The following is a 19,086-nucleotide window of genomic DNA, read 5'->3' as shown; positions in this document are numbered from 1 at the left end:
TGCGTGCTCCTCTTCACTTTGACCCTTGTGCCTTTTCCCTTCCTTTTCCATAGTTTTTAAGTTGCAGCACTTTGAGAAGTACTTTCACTGCTATGTGAACATTTTGTGGTTAATCATTATAGGGAGAAACCCAAATATTTTTATTTAATTCACACACAGCACATACTGATCCAGCAAATATTCACTGCAGCTCTCTGGAATTATACAAATAGTGGATGCTCTTGCAGAGTGGTTAAAAATACACGTCATGGGATCAGGCTGACTTGGGTTAGAATGCTGGCTCTGCCATTTCCTAGCTTCAGGTCTTTAGCTTTGGCCCCTTGGGCAAGGCACTTAATGAGTGAGTTTCAGTTTCCTCCATCTAGGATATGAGGATGACAGTGTAACCACAGAGCCTGGTCCTATCCTGTTTCTAACAAGGCCCGGAACCAACGTTTAGACCTTGAATACACCACTTCCGAGTAACACTTGTGAAACACCACTCACCAGCAACACTTGTGAACCCTTAACTGCTACTTCTTAAAACCCCACCCAGAGCCCGGGATGAGACAGATTTGAGCCTTGCCTCCTGTGTTCTTGCCACTGACTTGCAAATAAAGCTCCTTTCTTTTCTCAAAGAAAAGCCTATGCCATGATTTGGCTTCTGTGTGCTGTGGGCAGTGAACCTTTGTTCACTAACAGCAAGCACCACCTATAACCATTACAAGGATTGTTTGGAGGGTTCAAGGACAGATAGCATGTGTAAAGGCTGACACTTAGCAAGCACTTGATAAATATTAGTTGCTATTATATCATCCCATTGGCCAAAATACTGCATATTACCACTGATACTTGGGCATTTCCTAACAATCTAAGAGGCACCCAGGACTTGTCCATTCATTTTTATTCCTCTATTTAATTAGGAATTATAAAAGCTCAGTTGTATAATACATCTTATTATATATTCTAAAGAAGTAGTAAGGCACAATGTTCACTTACACAATTATATGCAGTCAGCACTGAGTATCTTGAAGACCCGAATGTCAACAATTTTAGAACAGAACTCGTCTGTATGCTACGTAAGGTCTGCACTGCTGCCATCACTCTGCAGACAAGCACTTCAGAGCTGGCCTCCGCACCAGTGGCATCAGATTCACCAGGGGAAACTTACACAAAACAACAGATTCCTGTGCCCATACTCCCAAAATATTGGCTTCAGAGGGTCTGAGGCAGAGACAGGGCCTATGAAGCTCCATGTTTGAAAAGCTCCCTGGGTGCTGTACAGTTGACCTTTGAACCACATGTGGGTTAGGAGTGCCACCCCAGTGCAGTTGAAAATCCACATATCTTTTTTTTAAAAATATATTTTATTGATTTTTTACAGAGAGGAAGGAAGAGGGATAGAGAGTTAGAAACATTGATCAGCTGCCTCTTACACACCTCCTACTGGGGATGTGCCCGCAACCAAGGTACATACCCTTGACCGGAATCGAACTTGGGACCTTTCAGTCCGCAGGCCGACGCTCTATCCACTGAGCCAAACTGGTTAGGGCCACATATAACTTTTGAGCCCCCCAAACCTAACTACACTCTGCCCTTCATAGCCACAGGTTTGACACCCACAGATTCAAGCAACTGTGGATTGAAAACAATATTTTCGATCTGAGGTTGGGAATCTGCAGATGTAGAGGGCCAACTGTACTAATAGTGTACTGTTGACCAGAAGTCTCCCCAACAACATAAATAGTAAAATAACACATATTTTGTATGTTGTTTGTATTATATACTGTATTCTTACAATAAAATGAACTAGAACTTGATTTCCCCACCAAAAAAAATAATAACAATAATAAGCTAGAAAAAAGAAAATGTTAATAAAACATAAGGAATAGAAAATACATTTATAGTATTTATTGAAAAAAAATCCACATATAAATGGAAGTGCTCAGTTCAAACTCATGTTGTTCAAGGGTCAACAACCAGGCTCCAAACTGCTGTGGCAGAGCACAGTTATTTTTTAATTGGACCCAGATGACTGAAAATAGTGACACCTCAGTTAAAGCATGCTTTTTTTTTTACCTTTAAATTAGCAATTAGATGATGGGTGCTGAGTTTGACCAAAAAAGCACTTCTCAGGTGTGATCATGGCTTCAGAGAGCCATCGGCTTTCCCCAGGTCGTGGATGGCCTTGTTGTCCAGCAGTTCCTTCTTCTTGTCACTTGGTCTCACTGCGTTGTTCAGCATCGCTCTAACCACAGTCACCACTGGTACAGAATGCCCACTGGCCCAAGATTCTGGTAAGGAGCCAAAGAATTTCCTAACCAACCACTCACTTGGGCGAGATTCTTGCCTATCACATAACAGAACTCTAAAGAGAAAACAAAAAAAGCAGAGAAGAAGATGGTAAACTGCATTCAGACCAGAGAGTGTGATAGACTAAGCTGTGTCTCCCCTAAATTCATGTTGAAGCCCCACCCCCAGTGTGACTGCATATGAAGACAGTGCCTTAAGGAAGGTAATTAAGGTTACTTTAGGTCAGGCATCCTCAAACTACAGCCCGCGGGCCACATGCGGCCCGCCAAGGACATTTATCCGGCCCGCCGGGTGCCGCTGCCTGTCCTGCTTAGCAGCCGACTCGTCCCGGGCCCGCAGTGCACATAGGAATTTGTTCATAGCTTTTTTTTTTTTTAACTATAGTCTGGCCCTCCAACGGTCTGAGGGACAGTGAACTGGCCCCCTGTTTAAAAAGTTTGAGGACCCCTGCGTGGGACCCTAATCTGAAAGGACTGGTGTCCTTACAGAAGGGGAAGAGATATCAGATCTCTCTCTCTCTCTCTCTGCCCACACAGAGTAAAGATCATGTGAGGACACACAGGAGGCTATCTACAAGCCAGGAAGAGAGGCCTCACCAGACACTAACCCTGATGGCACCTCAATCTTGGACTACTCGTCTTCGGAATTGCAAGAAAATGAATTTCTGTTGTGTAAGCCACCCAGTCTATGGAGTTATTCTGTTATGGCAGCCTGAGCAGACTAACACAGTGGGTAAAAGGTCTAATTTGGTGCATGGAAAGGATTTTTAAAAAGAAGGCAGCAAAAGCCACCCAGGAAATTCCACACTGTTCTGAACCTGGCACCACCAACTGCCCACCCCTTCCTTCAAAGCCAAAAGGTGGGCTTTTCAGAGAAAAATCCAACTCCAGACAACTTCTTTAATGTCCTAGGTATCTTAGTTGTCAGCCTCTTCAAATGAAAACTCCCTTCTAGGGAATAACCAACAGTGGTGTGTTCTTAGGTAGCGTGAATACTCACCCAGGTCTAAATATGGAGTAACGATCAAATTTTAATTCTTCCACCCTATCTTCCACTTCTCCCTGTTTTAAAAAAAAACAACACAACGCACCACACACACACACACACACACACACACACACACACACCACATTTTCAGTATTTAATCAAAACCAACCTACTATAATGCTTAATAGAGAATAACTGGGTTTTGAAGATAATCTGCTTCTGGGGGTCTCAGTAGAACTTACCCTTAAGCAACATGGGTTTAAACTGCATGTGTGGTTTTTCTCAATAGACTCACACAGTTCAAACTCACATTTTTTCAAGGGTCACTCCAAGGCTTCAAGGAAATCCACATATGTGAGGGGCCAACTGTAGTTATACGTGGATTTTTTACTGCATGTGAGGTCAGCACCCCTAAGTCCCACCTTGTTCAAGGGTCCACTATACTTGTAAATATCCTTATCCAGATTTATCCTTAACTTTCCAGAGAGTCTGGGAAGTTAAGGAAGAGATCATTTAATCTTGACACACAGTAGAGTTAAAAAAAAAAAAAAATGCACTGAATGAGTGAACGTCTGCATAGTCACCTAGCTTCTGATTTGACTGATACTAACAGATCCAGAAAGAATACGTGACATATTAGGAGTTCAACCATAAAGAATAACCTCCCATTAGTCCAGAATTAATGGTATAGGCTTGCAGACATTAACCTTTTTTGGTTTCCAGGTAGTTCCAGTGGGTCAGCGGTTCCACAGACCCTCTATATTATTCATTTTCTAACAAACCCCACCAAGAAAGGTGGGGTTAGAGATAGATTACATCTAGATAATGCTTTAAATAAAATTTGTTAAACAAACCATGAATTTTCATGCCAGGCATCTCCATGAGTAAAAATGCCAGAGGAGCTCAGTAACAGGTGCATGTAAAGGACTGGTGAATTAAGCAGCATGCTCTCCTCCCCTTCTTGGCCTGTTCATACCATTCATTTGGCACTTAGCCTGTCACATCCTATAATCTTAGGTAGCCTTTTTTAAAAATGTTTCATCTTTGGTGGTCTTATGCTTAAATATTTTCTAACAAAAAAAAAATACGGTTTTATTTATTTTAGAGAGAGAGAAAGGGAGAGCGAGAGAAACATTGATGTGAGAAACACCAATTGGTTGCCTCCCACATGCACCCTGACCAGGGATTGACCTGAAACCTAGGCATGTGCCCTGACTGGGAATCGAACTGGCAACCTTTCTGTGCGTAAGATGATGCTCAACTACCTGAGCCACACCAACCAGGGCAATCTTAGGTAGCTTTTAAAAATATATATATGTCCAACAGTTCTGAGTCCCTGTTTCAATATCAAACAGTTCCTTATGTGTACATGTCAGCAATGATATCTGGATGGTGGGCGCATGGTGGCAATGCAGGTCTGACCCTCTCTGGTTTAGTCCTAGGCAACCTGCTGCGTCGCACAGCTGCTGACTGCTAGCGTGGCAAGGCGTCGTCAGCATTAAGAGATCAACTGAAGGACTTGTACGCATGCATATAAGCATAACCAATGGATACAAGACACTGGGGTGGGGGGGGGGCAGGTAAAGGCATGTACTGGGGGGTAGGGGAGGCCAGGGGGAGGTCAATGGGGGAAAAAAAAAGGAGACATATGTACTACTATTTGTAATACTTCAAACAATTAAAAAAATAAAATTAAATTTAAAAAAATAAAAAAGAAAAAAAAGAAAAAAATATATATATATGATTTCTATGCCATAGTTGGTTTGACTAGGTCCATATAGAGTCGGCCCGTGGACTGAAGAGTTCTGGGTTCAATTCTGGACAAGGGCATGTACCTTGGTTGCAGGCTTGATCCCCGGCCCTGGTCGGGGTGCATGCTGGAGGCAACCAATCAATGGGTCTCTCTCACATCAATGCTCGCTCTCTGTCTTTCCCCCTCCCTTCCACTCTCTCTAAAAATCAATGGGAAAAATATCCTCAGATGAGGACTAACTAACTATTTTCTAGTATATTCAGAGAGTTTTGCCCCCTTCGCCTGCAATCTTAGAATATTTTATTACCCCAAAAAGAAACCCAGTACCAAATAGCACTCAGTCCCACCCTTCCCTCTGAGCTTCGCCAACCACTAATCTTCCTGTCTCTATAGATTTGCCTATTCTGGACATTTCATATAAATGGAATCATACATGTTGTGTCCTTTTGTGACTGCCCTTCCTCATTTAGCATAATGTTTTCAGGTTTCACCCATGTTGTAGCATGTATCATTCCCATGTAATACATTTTGTATGTATATACCACATTTTATCCATCCAGTCATCAGATGATGGGTATCTGGGTTGCTTCCACTCTGGCTCTTAGGAATAACGCTTCTATGAACATTCAGATAGAAGTTTTTATGTGGACACATTTCTTAGTTAGCTTTTTACAAAGATGTGCTTTGTCTCTGTTAGCAGGGTGCTTAAGAGTTAACCCAGAAGGCTGAGACTGCTATCTCCGAAAAGCTTGCTTGCAAGGTTGGCCTTTGGCTTGGGAACTTGAATTTCAGGAATGTTCCCATCATTACCTAATTGATATGGGTAGTTTACTGTGCCTGCACCATTTGAACAAACAATGTGGTTTGTGCAGAACACTTGCTTCCCTTCTGGAAGTCTGTAATTGTTTCTAAGCTGAGGGTGCCTACGGGACGAACCCCCATGAAAACCCTGGACTCCTGAGCTCAGGTGAATCTTTCTGGTAGACAATACTCACTGCTGGAGAAATTAAGCACATGCAACTCCACTGGGAGAGAACTCTTGGACGCTTGTACCTAGTTTCTTCCAGACTTCATTCCATGCATTTCTTCCCTTTACTGACTTTGCTTTATAGCCTTTCATTGTAATAAGTCATAGCCGGGAGTATGACTATATTCTGAGCCCTGTGAGACCTTCTAGCGAATTACCAAACTTAAGGATCCTCCAAAACAAGCATATTATAAATTCCTTGAGGACAAAAACCACACACAATAAAATATCATCTACTTTGGAAAAGTTTAAGAATCACTGCCTCAAAGTCTTTTCTAATGTTAAGATTCCATGCTGATAATTCAAGATCAGAGCTGCCCTATCTCATTTCATGATTACTGGGTCCTCAACAGGGGGGAATTATCTTTCCAATCACTTTGTTTACTAAATATATCCCTGCAAACAACAGTCCCTGTAGCTATAAAAGTGTGTAATCTAATGCAATTAGGTCATTTTTGTAATATTTAACATTCTATATTATTTAGTACTGCCAATTATCCAGGGTTCTCCAAAGTATATATGAGAGAAACATTCACAAACCTTAACTTGCAGATATAAAAAATTGCTCGACTTGTCAGCTCCTTTAGAGGACAGCAGGTTGAAATGTTTGCACCCTCCAGCTTTTGCCAGCTCTGCAGATTTCAGGACATAATCTCGATCAACACGAACAAATCCCTCCTGAGGGGGAACAGAAATAAGTTATTTCCAAAAAGCTGTGAGTTCATCTTAAAGATTACTACTCAGTCTGGGTGGCAGGCTAGGAGGCTGATGGGAGGAGAGGGGTGATAGGATCTAAATAAAATGCATCCAAGCAATGCATGAATGTTGGTTTTAGACCTTGGGAAAGGCTCCAAGTGTGATCCTCAGGATAGACTACCAGCTTTAGCAGCAAGGCCAGACCACAATGAAAAACCAAAGCCCGTGGGTGAACTGTCGTTGTTTTTCTCGTTTCAAAAAATTAAATAAAAATTAAAAAACAAACAAAATGGCATTGAAACACAGACACCAAACAAATCAGCAAGGAGCAAAAGTAACAATAATATCAAGTTGCAAGACTGCTTTTAGTCACACAGTTCTTTGTCTTTTAATAATTTTACAGCTTTACAGTCCTCTCTGATTTCTCTATTCTGTGTCAACTCTAACATGGTAGGTTCTCAAAGCAGGGCTGAGAACACTGCCCAGGCACTATGAGAAAAGGCTATTTAATTTCCAACTTTGTGTATGTTTTACATATTAGTAAACAGTGCATCCTCCAATTTCTTTTCTTTTCTTTCTTTCCTGTTTTTTTTTTTTTTTTACTAACAGGTGAATAATCAAGAATGTTTGGAAATCCCAGTCTAGACTCCGTCCAATGAGGGTAATGGTACATGCCTAGCACATGGTAGGTACTCCAAAAATACTTGAGAGTGAAGAAAAGGCAAACCCAATTAGATAAGAAAAGAACTAACAGGCAATAAAAGGAAAAGGGGAGAGAATGGTGCAAACAATAGACCATAAGACTCATTTCCAGGGCCTCACAAGGACACATGCCTGTCCCCAGACAAGGAAATTCCATGTAGTAACCCAAAATCTGGAATCCTAAAACTCAGCTGATGAGAAGTCTAAAGTCTCCTGAAGTGGAACTCCATAGGTACCCACAATGACGTAAATGAGGTTTTATGTCATAAGGATTATAAGTCTGAAGGTTGACTGCTGCCCCAGTGATTTTTTAAAATATATTTTTATTGATTTTGGAGAGGAAAGGAAAGGAAAGGGAGAGAGAGATAGAAACATCAATGATGAGAAGGAATCATTGATTGGCTGTCTTCTGCACGCCCCCTACTGGGGATCGAGCTCACAACCTGAGCATGTGCCCTTGACCGGAATCAAACCCTGGACCCTTCAGTTTGCAGGCTGATGCTCTATCCACTGAGTCAAACCAGCTAGGGCTGACCCTTAATGTTTTATTTCATGTGGAGATGTTAGAAACACCACCTGAGGAAACATCACATCTGCCCGCCCCTTTCCCCCTTATAGAGCTGTGAAAACAAGGCCCAGCGGTCTGGTGAACAGCAGGCTAATAAGTGAGACAGCTGAGAGCAGAGTGCACATTGTGAACTCCCTGAGCAGTGCTCTCTACTATACCCATGTGCCTTCTTATCCCACATTATCTCTAGCTAACAAAAATGATTAATTCATGCTTTCAGTAGGGAGACCAGTGGCCCCTCTGAGATATCTGAGCCCTAATCTCCACACCTGTGAATATGTTAGTTTCCACAGCAAGGTACAGATGACTGTGAAAATGGAGAGAGGGGTTGCGGGGGTCGGGGGGGGAGTGTGTGAAAAAGTTGAAGGGATTAACATATACTAGTGACAGGTATAAAAACAGTCATGGGGATGTAAAGTATAGCATAGAGAATATAGTCAATAATATTGTAACATTGTATGATGTCAGATGGGTACTAGACATATCAAAGTGATCACTTCATAAGTTATGTAAATGTCTAATCACTATGTTGTACACCTCAAACTAACATAATATTGTATGTCAACTGCACTAGTAATTGAAAAAAAATTTAAGACTAAAAGGGGAAATTGAGATTATAGGTAGAATTAAGGTTACTAATCAATTAGCTGGCCTAAAATTAAGATTATTCTGTATTATCCAACTGGGCCCAATGCAATAACAAGAGTCCTCAGAAGTAGAAAAGGGAAGCAGAAGAGGTTTGAGTTATGCAATGTGAGAAGCACTTGATCCCCACGGCTGGCCTTAAAGATGGAAGGAGGGGACCATGAACCAAGGAATGCGGGTGGCCGAGAGAAATTGGTAAAGATAAAGAAACGAATTCTCCTCTAGAGCCCTCTCAACACCTTCATTTTATCTCAGCAAAGTTCATGTTGGACTTCTAACTTATGGAACTGTAAGACAATACATTTACATTGTTTTAAGCAACTAAATTTGAGGCAATTTTTTTTTACAGCAGCTGTGGAAAACTAATACCTGGGGTAGGGCAGGAACCAGGTAGAGGGAGGCAATGGGGCGGGGGCGGGGTGGGGGGGCGAGGAATAGGGGACATCTGTTAATACTCTCAACAATAAAGATTTTTTTTTTTTCAAAAAGGAAGGAACTATCCTCAAAAATTAAAAATGGAACTCCCATTTGGCCCAGTGATCCCACTTCTAGGAATATATCCCAAGAAATCAGAAACACCAATCAGAAATAACATATGCACCCCTACGTTCATAGCAGCACAATTTACAATAGCTAAGATTTGGAAACAGCCTAAGTGCTCATCAGCAGATGAGTGGATATGAAAATTGTGGTACATCTACACAATGGAATACTATGCTGCAGTAAAAAAAGAAAGAACTCACCATTTGCAACAGCATGGATGGACCTGGAGAGCATCATGCTAAGCGAAATAAGCCAGTCGAAGAAAGATAAATATCATATGATCTTACTCATTTGTGGAATATAATGAACAACATAAACTGATGAACAAAAATAGAGCCAGAGGGAGAAAAAAAGTATTCTAGAATATAATAGAAGCAATCCTGTTATTTGCAGATTTTTAATATTTCCTACAACTTTTGTGGATATCATACTATGTTAGTACAATTTTGGTGATATTATACTTAAAATCCTTTTATACTTAAAATCTTGAAATAGTAATGTTTATTGCATGTAATATTATTATCTGTAAGATAATTTTCCTTGAATAATTGGTGTTTATTGCATGTAACATTATCATATTTAAAATCGTTTTTCTTGAGGTATTAATATTTATTGCATGTAACATTATTATATTTAAGACAGTTTTTCTTGAAATATTAAGGTTTACTGCATGTAACATTATTATATTTAAAATCGTTTTTCTTGAAATAAAAAAAAAAATTTAAAAAGGGGAAGAAACTAATACAGAATTCAATTGGAAAACAATAGCCCCAAGCATACATTTTTAACTTTGTACTGAAGTAAACATATTGTAAGTATAGAGCTTGATGAATTTTCATAAACTGAACATTACTCTGCAACCAGCTCTTAAAATCAAGAAATAGAGCCCGGCTGGTGTGGCTCAGCAGTTGACCATATGCCATGCACCAAGAGGTCTCTCTCTACTTCGATTCCTAGTCAGGGCACATGCTTGGGTTGTGGGCTCGATCCCCAGCAAGGGGCGTGCAGAAGGCAGCCAATTAATACTGATAGGCTATTTCTCTCTCATCAATGTTTCTACCTCTCTCTCCCTCTTCTTTCCTCTCTCTAAAAATCAATAATATATATATATATATTTTCTTAAAAAGAAATAGAACATTACTATTACCCCAAAAGCCTCTCCTATCCTCCTATCTCATTGTCCGCAGCATAACAGCCTCATTTTTCTGCCTTACTTTAGGGAATATAAACTTAAGCCTTAACTAATTAATCTCTTTTTGTATCTATACTTGGACATTCTACCCTGACTTGACGACCTGTCCTACATACTGATGTGAACTTAGGTTATTGCTTTCTTAAATCAGTGTGAAGCAAACCAATTTTAATTCTTAGCACATCCTGAGAGAGGGATATTGATGTTTACATCCTGAGAGAGGGATATTAAGGTTTACTGCATGTAACATTACAGTAATGTTATGTTACTCCGAGCCATCCTCCGAAATGAGATTTTACATGTGCTGATAGTGTGCCAAGAAAAACAATCCAAACCTACATAGAAAAATTCTAAAACACTCACTTTCTCTTCCAGGTCTATTTCTTCCCCTCACTGTAATTCACCAGAACTCTGATTTTAATAACAGGTCCGTTATTCATAGTAAAGTGACATAGTTGACTAGTGAAATAAATTTCTTTTTGTTGTGGCTGTGGTTTTATTTAGCACTATTTCTTGGAAGGTGCATTATAGTTGTCTCTGTTAAAATGCTTTTCTTTCATCAGCTTCTTTAAAAAGAAGGGAAAGATTCAGCCAATCACCAGTCTCTAGACCGACGCTGTCTCTCTCACTTAATCCACAGCCAGTAAAGGGATAATTTGATTAAATTGAGACCCTAATTTATTTGGCTTTAGTTCTGGATCAACCTCTCCTTAATAGAGTGCTGTCGGCTCCAATTGTTTGATGAAAATTAAAGTGACATAAATACCATGGGACTTTTGCAATCTGATTAGTCAGCTAAGGCACATCAATACCACCCCAGCCATCAGACTCTGGCGTCCTTCCTTTCACCCGCCTCGCTAACAACTGACAACCGCTCCTTGAAGGAGGAGCACCCACGCTGCTTCGGAGACCCCCACGCTTAACCCATCATCCCTGCTCAATGGGCCCGCTTGACAAGGTGCCCATACCTTTCTCCATCGCTGTTCTCCGGACAAAGCTAAATATTGTTTTATTAGCAATCAATAGCTGTTAATCCAAACCGATTTCACAAATCCTCTGAGCCCTCAAGCTGATTATAAATATGCATTTTTCCAGGCCCACAAATTTTGAATTTCACTTCCCCCACCCTGATGCATGCCTTTTTAGCTGGTGAATGAAATTCAAAAGCAATGGGGTCAATGGCTTTCAAGGACTTAGAAACCAAACGTAAACATGGATCCTGCCGACTGACTCAGAGAAATCGACACACATCAATTTCTTTGGAGTGAGGAAGATTCCATTGATAGATAGAAAGCAGCCATCTTTAAAATCTTATTAACACCTTTTCTTATTCTCTAACGGCACAAAAAAAAAAAAGAAGAAGAAGGAGGAGGAGGAGGAGGAGGAGGAGGAGGAGGAGGAGGAGGAGGAAGAGGAGGAAGAGGAGGAGGAGGAGGAGGAGGAGGAGGAGGAGGAGGAGGAGGAGGAGAGAAAAACAAACTAAAACAAGCTACCCCATATCTCAGAAACACAATTTCCAGAAAAACTGTATTTAGTTTCCCTAACCATAGGGCAGGAGAAAAGACGTCTCTTCTGAGAGCATGAAGTCCATTACGCTAATGTGTCTTTAGGATTCCAAAGTCAGTGTAGGCCACTCTAAGCTAGAAATCAGAGTTCCTTCTAGAAAAAGGAATTGATTAAATACGTTCCCACTACACATTTTCTTTCCCAGTACCTACTTGAAAGAATAAACACAATGTAAAACGACTCGGCAGAGGTATCTTTATAGGTTCCACAAACATCTAGGGAGACAAATTCTCCAATTATTCTTTATTCAAATCTTATTAAAATCCAAAGCTACTAAGTATTTCTTCTAATCTTTACCAATGCCTGAAAACTGGGAACACTGGCTTAAGAACAACTCACCCTAACAGAGTATTTCAGCAGTGACTGATGAAACCAGCAAGCATGCCAAAATGACTCAAGGTCAGGGGGATCCTTTTCTAAGAAGGGCAGTTCTATCATTCTGTAAAGGGTCCCACTTAGCCATATTTTTGCTTCAGATTCTTTCCCCTTTACTCCAACCCTATAACTCAGACTAGACTACAGAGATGCTGATGAACAACAAATGCTATCATCTGACACCCCAGTTGTTTGTATCCTGGAGAGCACCTCTGTATCTGATGTGCAGTGGTGGAATCAAGATCTTGGTTAGAGGAAGAGCTCTGGGTAGAAAAATAAAATCAAACAGGTACTGAGGATTCAAGAGTAAATCTCTATACTCTCACAGAATTTTCCCAGTTGGGAATTTCTTTTCTCTGTGTTATAAAAGTCAAAGAATTCTGCAGGCCAAACGAGCTTTAGTGGTCACCTGCCTCTCAGTACAGACAAGGAGGCAGTGGTCCACAGGAGCTAAGCACACACCTGAGGTCCCACAGCTACCCAGTATCCAGAGCCTATGATCTGGGTCTCTCAAACCACCTAGGACTTTGTCACTTCACCTGCCCCCCTCTAGACATCAAATAAAATAGTAGAAATTACAATAGGGGTGGGCAACCTTTTCCTGTAAAGGATGGGATGGTAAATATTTTCAGATTTGCAGGCTTCTGTTGCAATTACATGGCTCTGACGTCATGGTGCAAAAGCAGACATAGATAATAAAGTAAAGAGAATAGCTATGTTCCAAAAATCTTTATGGATACTGAAATTTGAATTTCTTATATTTTCAAGTGTCACGACATATTATTCCTCTTTTGATTTTTTAAATCATTTAAAAGTATAAAAACATTCTCAGATCAGGGGCTGTACAAAACAAGGGCTGTATTTGGCCCACAGTATGTAGTTTACAAGCCCCTGGATTAGAAATTGTCAGCTGACTTTTAGTCACCATCGCCTTAAACCATTTAGCCCTAACTCATTTCTGAGACCTAACTCATTTCTGAGACTATCTTCGCCTTACTAGTCTTTCTCCTGCTTACTTATTCATTATGTTTGTCTTTTCTTTTCAAACTGATTTTGGAAAAGAAAAGATATTGAGCACCCTGAGAAGTGGGGAACCAAATCCATCTAAAAAACGTTCTAAATAGGAAAGACACCCAATGCCTCTGATTAAAATTGCATTACACAATTTGGATGCAATAAAGCAATTTCTTCTTTCCCTATGAGATTTGCCTTATGTCATGAAAATCAACTGCTCTATGCCTAATGCAATGTTTTGGGTTTTTTAATTTTATTTTTGCTGAGTCACCACCAAAATCAGGTTGGCACTTCAGACAGAACAAAACTTTTTGAATGCTTTTAGAGGACACGCCGCTTGTGACTGTCCCTGGGACAAAGAAGACTGCACTAGCCACTGAGCAGGAACATGACCCTTTCTAGAAGAGAGAATGTGCCAAATCCTGGGACACTTCTCAGCACAGAGCTCAGAACCCAGCTGTCTTCCAAAGTGGACATGGTAAAACTGCAGAAGATTTGGAAACCGATCCCTACTGCATACATGGAATTATTCTTTAGATCACCAGGAGGCCCAGAGAAATACAACTGCGCCTAACTCCTTGGTTGATATACACCAATAGTTGTTTTTTATTTTTATTTTTTTCTTTATTGATTAAGGTATTACATATGTGTCCTTATTCTCCCATTGCCCCCCCCCCCGACACACACCCCCACCCATGCCCTCACCCTGCTGGTGCCTGTGTCCATTGGTTAGGCTTATATGCATGCATACAAGTCCTTTGGTTGATCTCTCCCCCTTACCCCCACTCTCCCCTACCTTCCCTCTGAGGTTTCATGGTCTGATCAATGCTTCTCTGTCTCTGGATCTGTTTTTGTTCATCAGTTTATGTTGTTCATTATATTCCACAAATGAGTGAGATCATGTGATATTTATCTTTCTCTGACTGGCTTATTTCACTTAGCATAATGCTCTCCAGGTCCACCCATGCTGTTGCAAATGGTAAGAATTCCTTTTTTTTTTTACCACAGTGAAGTATTCCATTGTGTAGATGTACCACAGTTTTTTTAATCCACTCATCTGCTGATGGGCACTTAGGCTGTTTCCAAATCTTAGCTATTGTAAATTGTGCTGCTACCAATAGTTCTTAAACATGTGTTCTCCTAATGGTTCTGATGCACGGACCTGTTTATAAACCCACAATAAGCCCCCATGGCGGCACTGTGGTCATGCATATTTAATGGACATGTTTAGCTCCAGCAAGTAAATTCTACTAGAGGAACAAAGTGTAAGTTAAGTAAGATGTATTAACACTTGCCTAAGATCTACACAGTAAGCTATGACTTCTAACTATGTAGTAAACTATGACTTCTAGATAAGGGCGATGCAATTTAGAGCACCATTAAAAATAAAATAAAATGTGCTGGAACAGTTCTGCGTCAGTTAAGGCTGAATCACCACTGGGGTTGAATCATTGCTGGGGGCTGAGTCATCACTGGAGGCTAGCTGAATCGTGCCTCTGTTCTGATGTTCTATCCCAGAAGTTTAAAGCTTGGCACAAAAATAGTTTGAAGAAAATCACTCAAGTGAGAGAGAATGCTTTAAGTTTAAAATATTTATAAAGAAAAAGTTTTTAAAAAGCTTACTGCTAATAGCATGAGCTAGTTACTTTTATTCTGATATAACTGGTTTAGCAAGGGGATGTAGTGACAGCAATATTTGCAAGACGATGTAAATATGCACACAGGCCTGAACTCAAGGATTACTCTGAAGGAAAGATGAACTTATCACTGCTATTCAAAGTACAGCAAAGGCAAGGGCAGCATGTGAAATTTTCAATGATAAGAGCTTATTTACAATTGAGCACTGCAAATGTAAAGAAAAAGAGTAAGTAAGAAAGGAATCTTTGACAGTACTGGCCAATGAAAAGGGATAAGGATATATTTCTTCCTTACCGCCCCAGCTTTTTTTCTGGTGGTACCCAGGCAACAGAATCCAACATCATGACCTTGGAAGGCAGAAGCATAGTCGTCCAGCTTTTCGAAGTCCACCACTTTTTGATTCTAGACAAAAAGGACACAGATGAATAGAACTTGATGTTATAATTTAAAATAGCCCTCTACATTTAAAGAATAAATTACAGAGCATTAGTGAAGAGTCTGACCACTTAACAACAAATTTTGCAAGCTCATTTTCTCCCACCAAAACCCAATTAATCTGAATTTCAAATCAACAATGCACTAATACAGCCCTAGTACACATAATTGGACTAGGGGTGATCCAGATCTCTAAAGTCAGGTTCAATTATAATTTTCTCTCTGGAAAAATAAAGCACCTGTCTGCATATTACCAGGAGGAATACCAATGCAATGAGGTATAATGTGGGTTAAGGATGGTGTTTGGAACCTCAAATACCTACACTGGTGTCTTGGGCCTGCTACTTCCTAAACATATAATTTTGGCCAATTTATTTTTATCATATGCCTGTTTTTCAGAAATAAAATGTAAATTATAATCTTTCCTTCAGCCCAATACACAAACCACCTGCACTAAAATCAGCCAGTGGGTGCTTGATAAAAGGGCATACTCTTAGGTCTCACACCAATACTTCTGAGTCAGAAACTGCACTTTTTTAACTAGCACCCTTAGAAATTCTCATGTTCACTAAAACTTAAGCACCACCATCTAAATTAAGTTTGTTGTGAAACTTAAAAAAAGCAAGTTTGAGCCCTAACCGGTTTGGCTCAGTGGATAGAGTGTCAGCCTGCGGACTCAAGGGTCCCAGGTTTGATTCCGGTCAAGGGCATGTACCTTGGTTGCGGGCACATACCCAGTAGGGAGTGTGCAGGAGGCAGCTGATCAATGTTTCTCTCTCGTCGATGTTTCTAACTCTCTATCCCTCTCCCTTCCTCTCTGTAAAAAATCAATAAAATATTTTTTTTTTAAAAAAAAGAGCATTATTCTCATTTTTTAAAAAAGAAAAGGAAGTTTGAGAAGTTCCCATCCATCATCTCGGAAATCAAATAAAATGCTGCTTTCCTTCCCTACCATCACCTCTTTCAAAAGAATTTTCCTGGCACTGTACACAATGCTGAAGGAAAATGTTTACATTAAGTGCCTGACCAAAAGATGTGCCACCAAAACTAGATTATGAAAGTACAGAACTCGATTTCAGTTTCTAATTACCAGAAGTATCAGACACACCCCATGAAGCCAGACTAGGAAGGCTACATGTTACTGCCTGCAAAGATGGCCATTTTAAATAGAAAAGTCCCGATGGACCAAAGACATATGTAAAATGACCTGACCTTGGACTTGCAGGAGTCAAGAACGTTTATTTGTGAGACCATTTGTTATCTGGAATATTCCACCTGTGAAACCTGTGGGACCAAGTTCTATAATTAGGGGGTCTCAGGATTATATTATAACTAGAGGCCCAGTGCACAGAATCGTGCACCAGTGGGGTCCCTCGGCCTGGCCTGCACCCTCTCGCAATCCAGGACCCCGCAGGGGATGTCGGATAGCCAGTTTCAGCCTGATCCCTGCAGGCCCAATCCAGGCAGGAGGGAGCCCTATCCCCACAGGCCCGATTCCTGCAGGCCCGATTCCCGCAGGCCCAGTCCCTGCAGGTCCTATTCAGACAGGAGGGAGCCTGATCCTGTGCATTGAGTGTCTGTCCCCTGGTGGTCACTGTGCGTCGGTCGTTCAGTTGCTTAGGTTTATAGATATATAGATTTACTGAGTTTCACAAATAACTCAGGACTCTCCATGAAGCTCAGACTTCAAATATTTAGGGTGTTTGCACCACACTGAAGTCTGGTGTATTGTTTGGTTAGCCATGAAAGGGTAAGTGATGTCAGGGGAAGGAATATTTCACTTAACAGTCACAAACACTGCAGCCCTGGGAAGTCAGGCTGGGCAAATTTTTATATGTGAACCCTATTTTCAATGCCCGAGACGGTTTCTGCTGTGCAAAGCATTTCCTGATTCATTGACAAGGTTAGTGTGGAGTGAACAGGGAGACAAAACAAGTAGACCGTCTCTAGAACTCAGATTGAATGATGCTGAAAGCAATGCCGTTCTGTCTCCCCAGCTCCCATTGCAATCGAGGCCCTGCCTACACTGAGAGGACTTTGCCCAAGGCCACACAGTGAGGGAAGGCCCGCCTGAACCTACAATCCAGGCCTCCAGCTTCCAGCAACCGGGCCCTCACAGACCGACCTTGGCCACATTTTGATCACCCACCACTGGCAGGCAATGTTCAACCATTAAACACGAAATTCTGTCCACCCAGCTGAATCACTGCGGACACATTTTGAGTCTCAAATACCCACCACATTTGTATAAGCTTCCTCTTCAAAGGTCAGCTTCCTCCGGCCAATGAGTGTGACTCTGGAAAACAGGCGCTGCTCCAGCAATTCCTTTAAGAGCACTTTGCCTGTTTCCCCACTGGCGCCCAAAATAAAGACAGATTTATTCTGCATCCGGAAGTCTTCCCGAAGCTTGGACAGCGCCTCTGTCCCAGCCATGCTACAGAAATAACATCAACAGGTGCGGATCTTAGGATGGTCTGGCTTACCCTGGGGAACAAGGAATGTGTGTTCGTTCTGGAGGAAGTTATTATTCTCCGCAGTGTGGGCCCCAGGGACAGTGCTGAGTCACCTGCAGGGCCGGGTGCAACCCCACACCTCGGAAGGGCCCACAAACTGCTGGCACCATGAGGCCTCTTTCCCCCTTGTTACCCCAGGTTCTGATCTCTCCTTCCTCCGCAAAAGGGTTGCGGGGCCCAGCTCTGTCCCCAGAGCAGAGGGGTTACCTGGAGCCGGCCCCCGGCCCCGAGTCCTGGCATCGCAGCAGGAGCAGAGCGGCCACCAGCGCCGCAACCGCAGCCACTGCCCCCGCGCTCAGCGCTGCTGGCAGTTGCATCCGGGCATCCCTCCTTCCCAAGGGTTCCATGTCCCCTCGCCCCAGCCTGTGGGCGCCCCTCCCAGATCCGCCTTGGGGGTCGGCGGCAGCCACGCCCATGTCCTACCGGCTTCTTCTTCCTGGTGACTCAGCTGCGTGGCTGCCTCGCCCCGCCTAAAAGGGCGGGACTTGGGGGAAAATGCAATGTTCTCTCACTGCGGCCTGGATGCTGGTCAAGTGGGCGGGAGAGCATGTGCGCTGCACAGGGGGTAAGGGATGAGGCCCTGACACCTCCAGGACCCTCTCCCCTGCGTTCTTCTTCACCCCCTGGGCTGACCTTACCTAGATCCAAGGTCTCAGCCAATAGACTTGACTTTCTCTGGTCCCTTTCTAAAACCTGTAATTTCAGTTGGGCATTGGGCATTTTCATCTCAAATTCACCATGTCAAAATGTAAACCTTCCCACCCAACCACTCTAAAGAGGAATAAAACAAAGCTATTCCTTGCCTTTCTCGGGTGTCACTATTCCTATGCATTCACACACTCCTCACCCCTCCCCTTTGGGCCTCCTGGTGATCCAGAGCACAGTAATCATCAACCAGCCCTGCCCTGGGAGGTAAGACACCACATCAACCTCATTGCTGTAACCCCAGCTCTTGGGACAGTATTTAGCACTTAATAGGTGCTCAAAAAAGTTCCTTTACATGAAAGAGTTTCTCTATAGTCTATACCTTATATATGAGAACTAGAAGGAGAGTAAGGGGTCACCTTGTCAAACATCCTTACTTTACAAATGATGCTCAAGGATGAGGTATGACTTGTTAAGTCTCAGCCATGTTCTTTA

At 41.9% G+C, this 19,086-nt stretch overlaps 1 protein-coding gene across 3 annotated transcripts; it reads right to left on the bottom strand.

Moving 5' to 3' along the window:
• Window positions 1-1,334: 1,334 nt before the first annotated feature.
• On the bottom strand, window positions 1,335-18,424 carry HTATIP2 (HIV-1 Tat interactive protein 2). 3 transcript variants are annotated; one of them, XM_080642398.1, is made up of 6 exons: window positions 18,370-18,424; window positions 17,672-17,917; window positions 15,293-15,400; window positions 6,600-6,737; window positions 3,292-3,353; window positions 1,335-2,347 (listed from the first exon to the last, which is right to left on the bottom strand). In XM_080642398.1, the coding sequence occupies exons 2-6, from the start codon at window positions 17,864-17,866 to the stop codon at window positions 2,122-2,124; spliced, it is 729 nt and encodes a 242-aa protein (XP_080498524.1). In that variant the 5' UTR covers window positions 17,867-17,917; window positions 18,370-18,424; the 3' UTR covers window positions 1,335-2,121. The 3 variants fall into 3 exon arrangements, with proteins under 3 accessions (XP_080498524.1, XP_080498523.1, XP_080498522.1); XM_080642397.1 differs by having other exon boundaries at window positions 17,672-17,867; XM_080642396.1 differs by having other exon boundaries at window positions 17,672-17,867; window positions 18,154-18,379.
• Window positions 18,425-19,086: the final 662 nt, after the last annotated feature.

The sequence above is a fragment of the Plecotus auritus genome (genome assembly GCF_963455305.1).
Source record: "Plecotus auritus genome assembly, chromosome: 9".
NCBI classification, from domain to species: Eukaryota; Metazoa; Chordata; class Mammalia; order Chiroptera; family Vespertilionidae; genus Plecotus; species Plecotus auritus.
The sequence above is the reverse complement of the archived record's forward strand: the minus strand, read 5'-3'. Positions and strand labels throughout refer to the sequence as shown.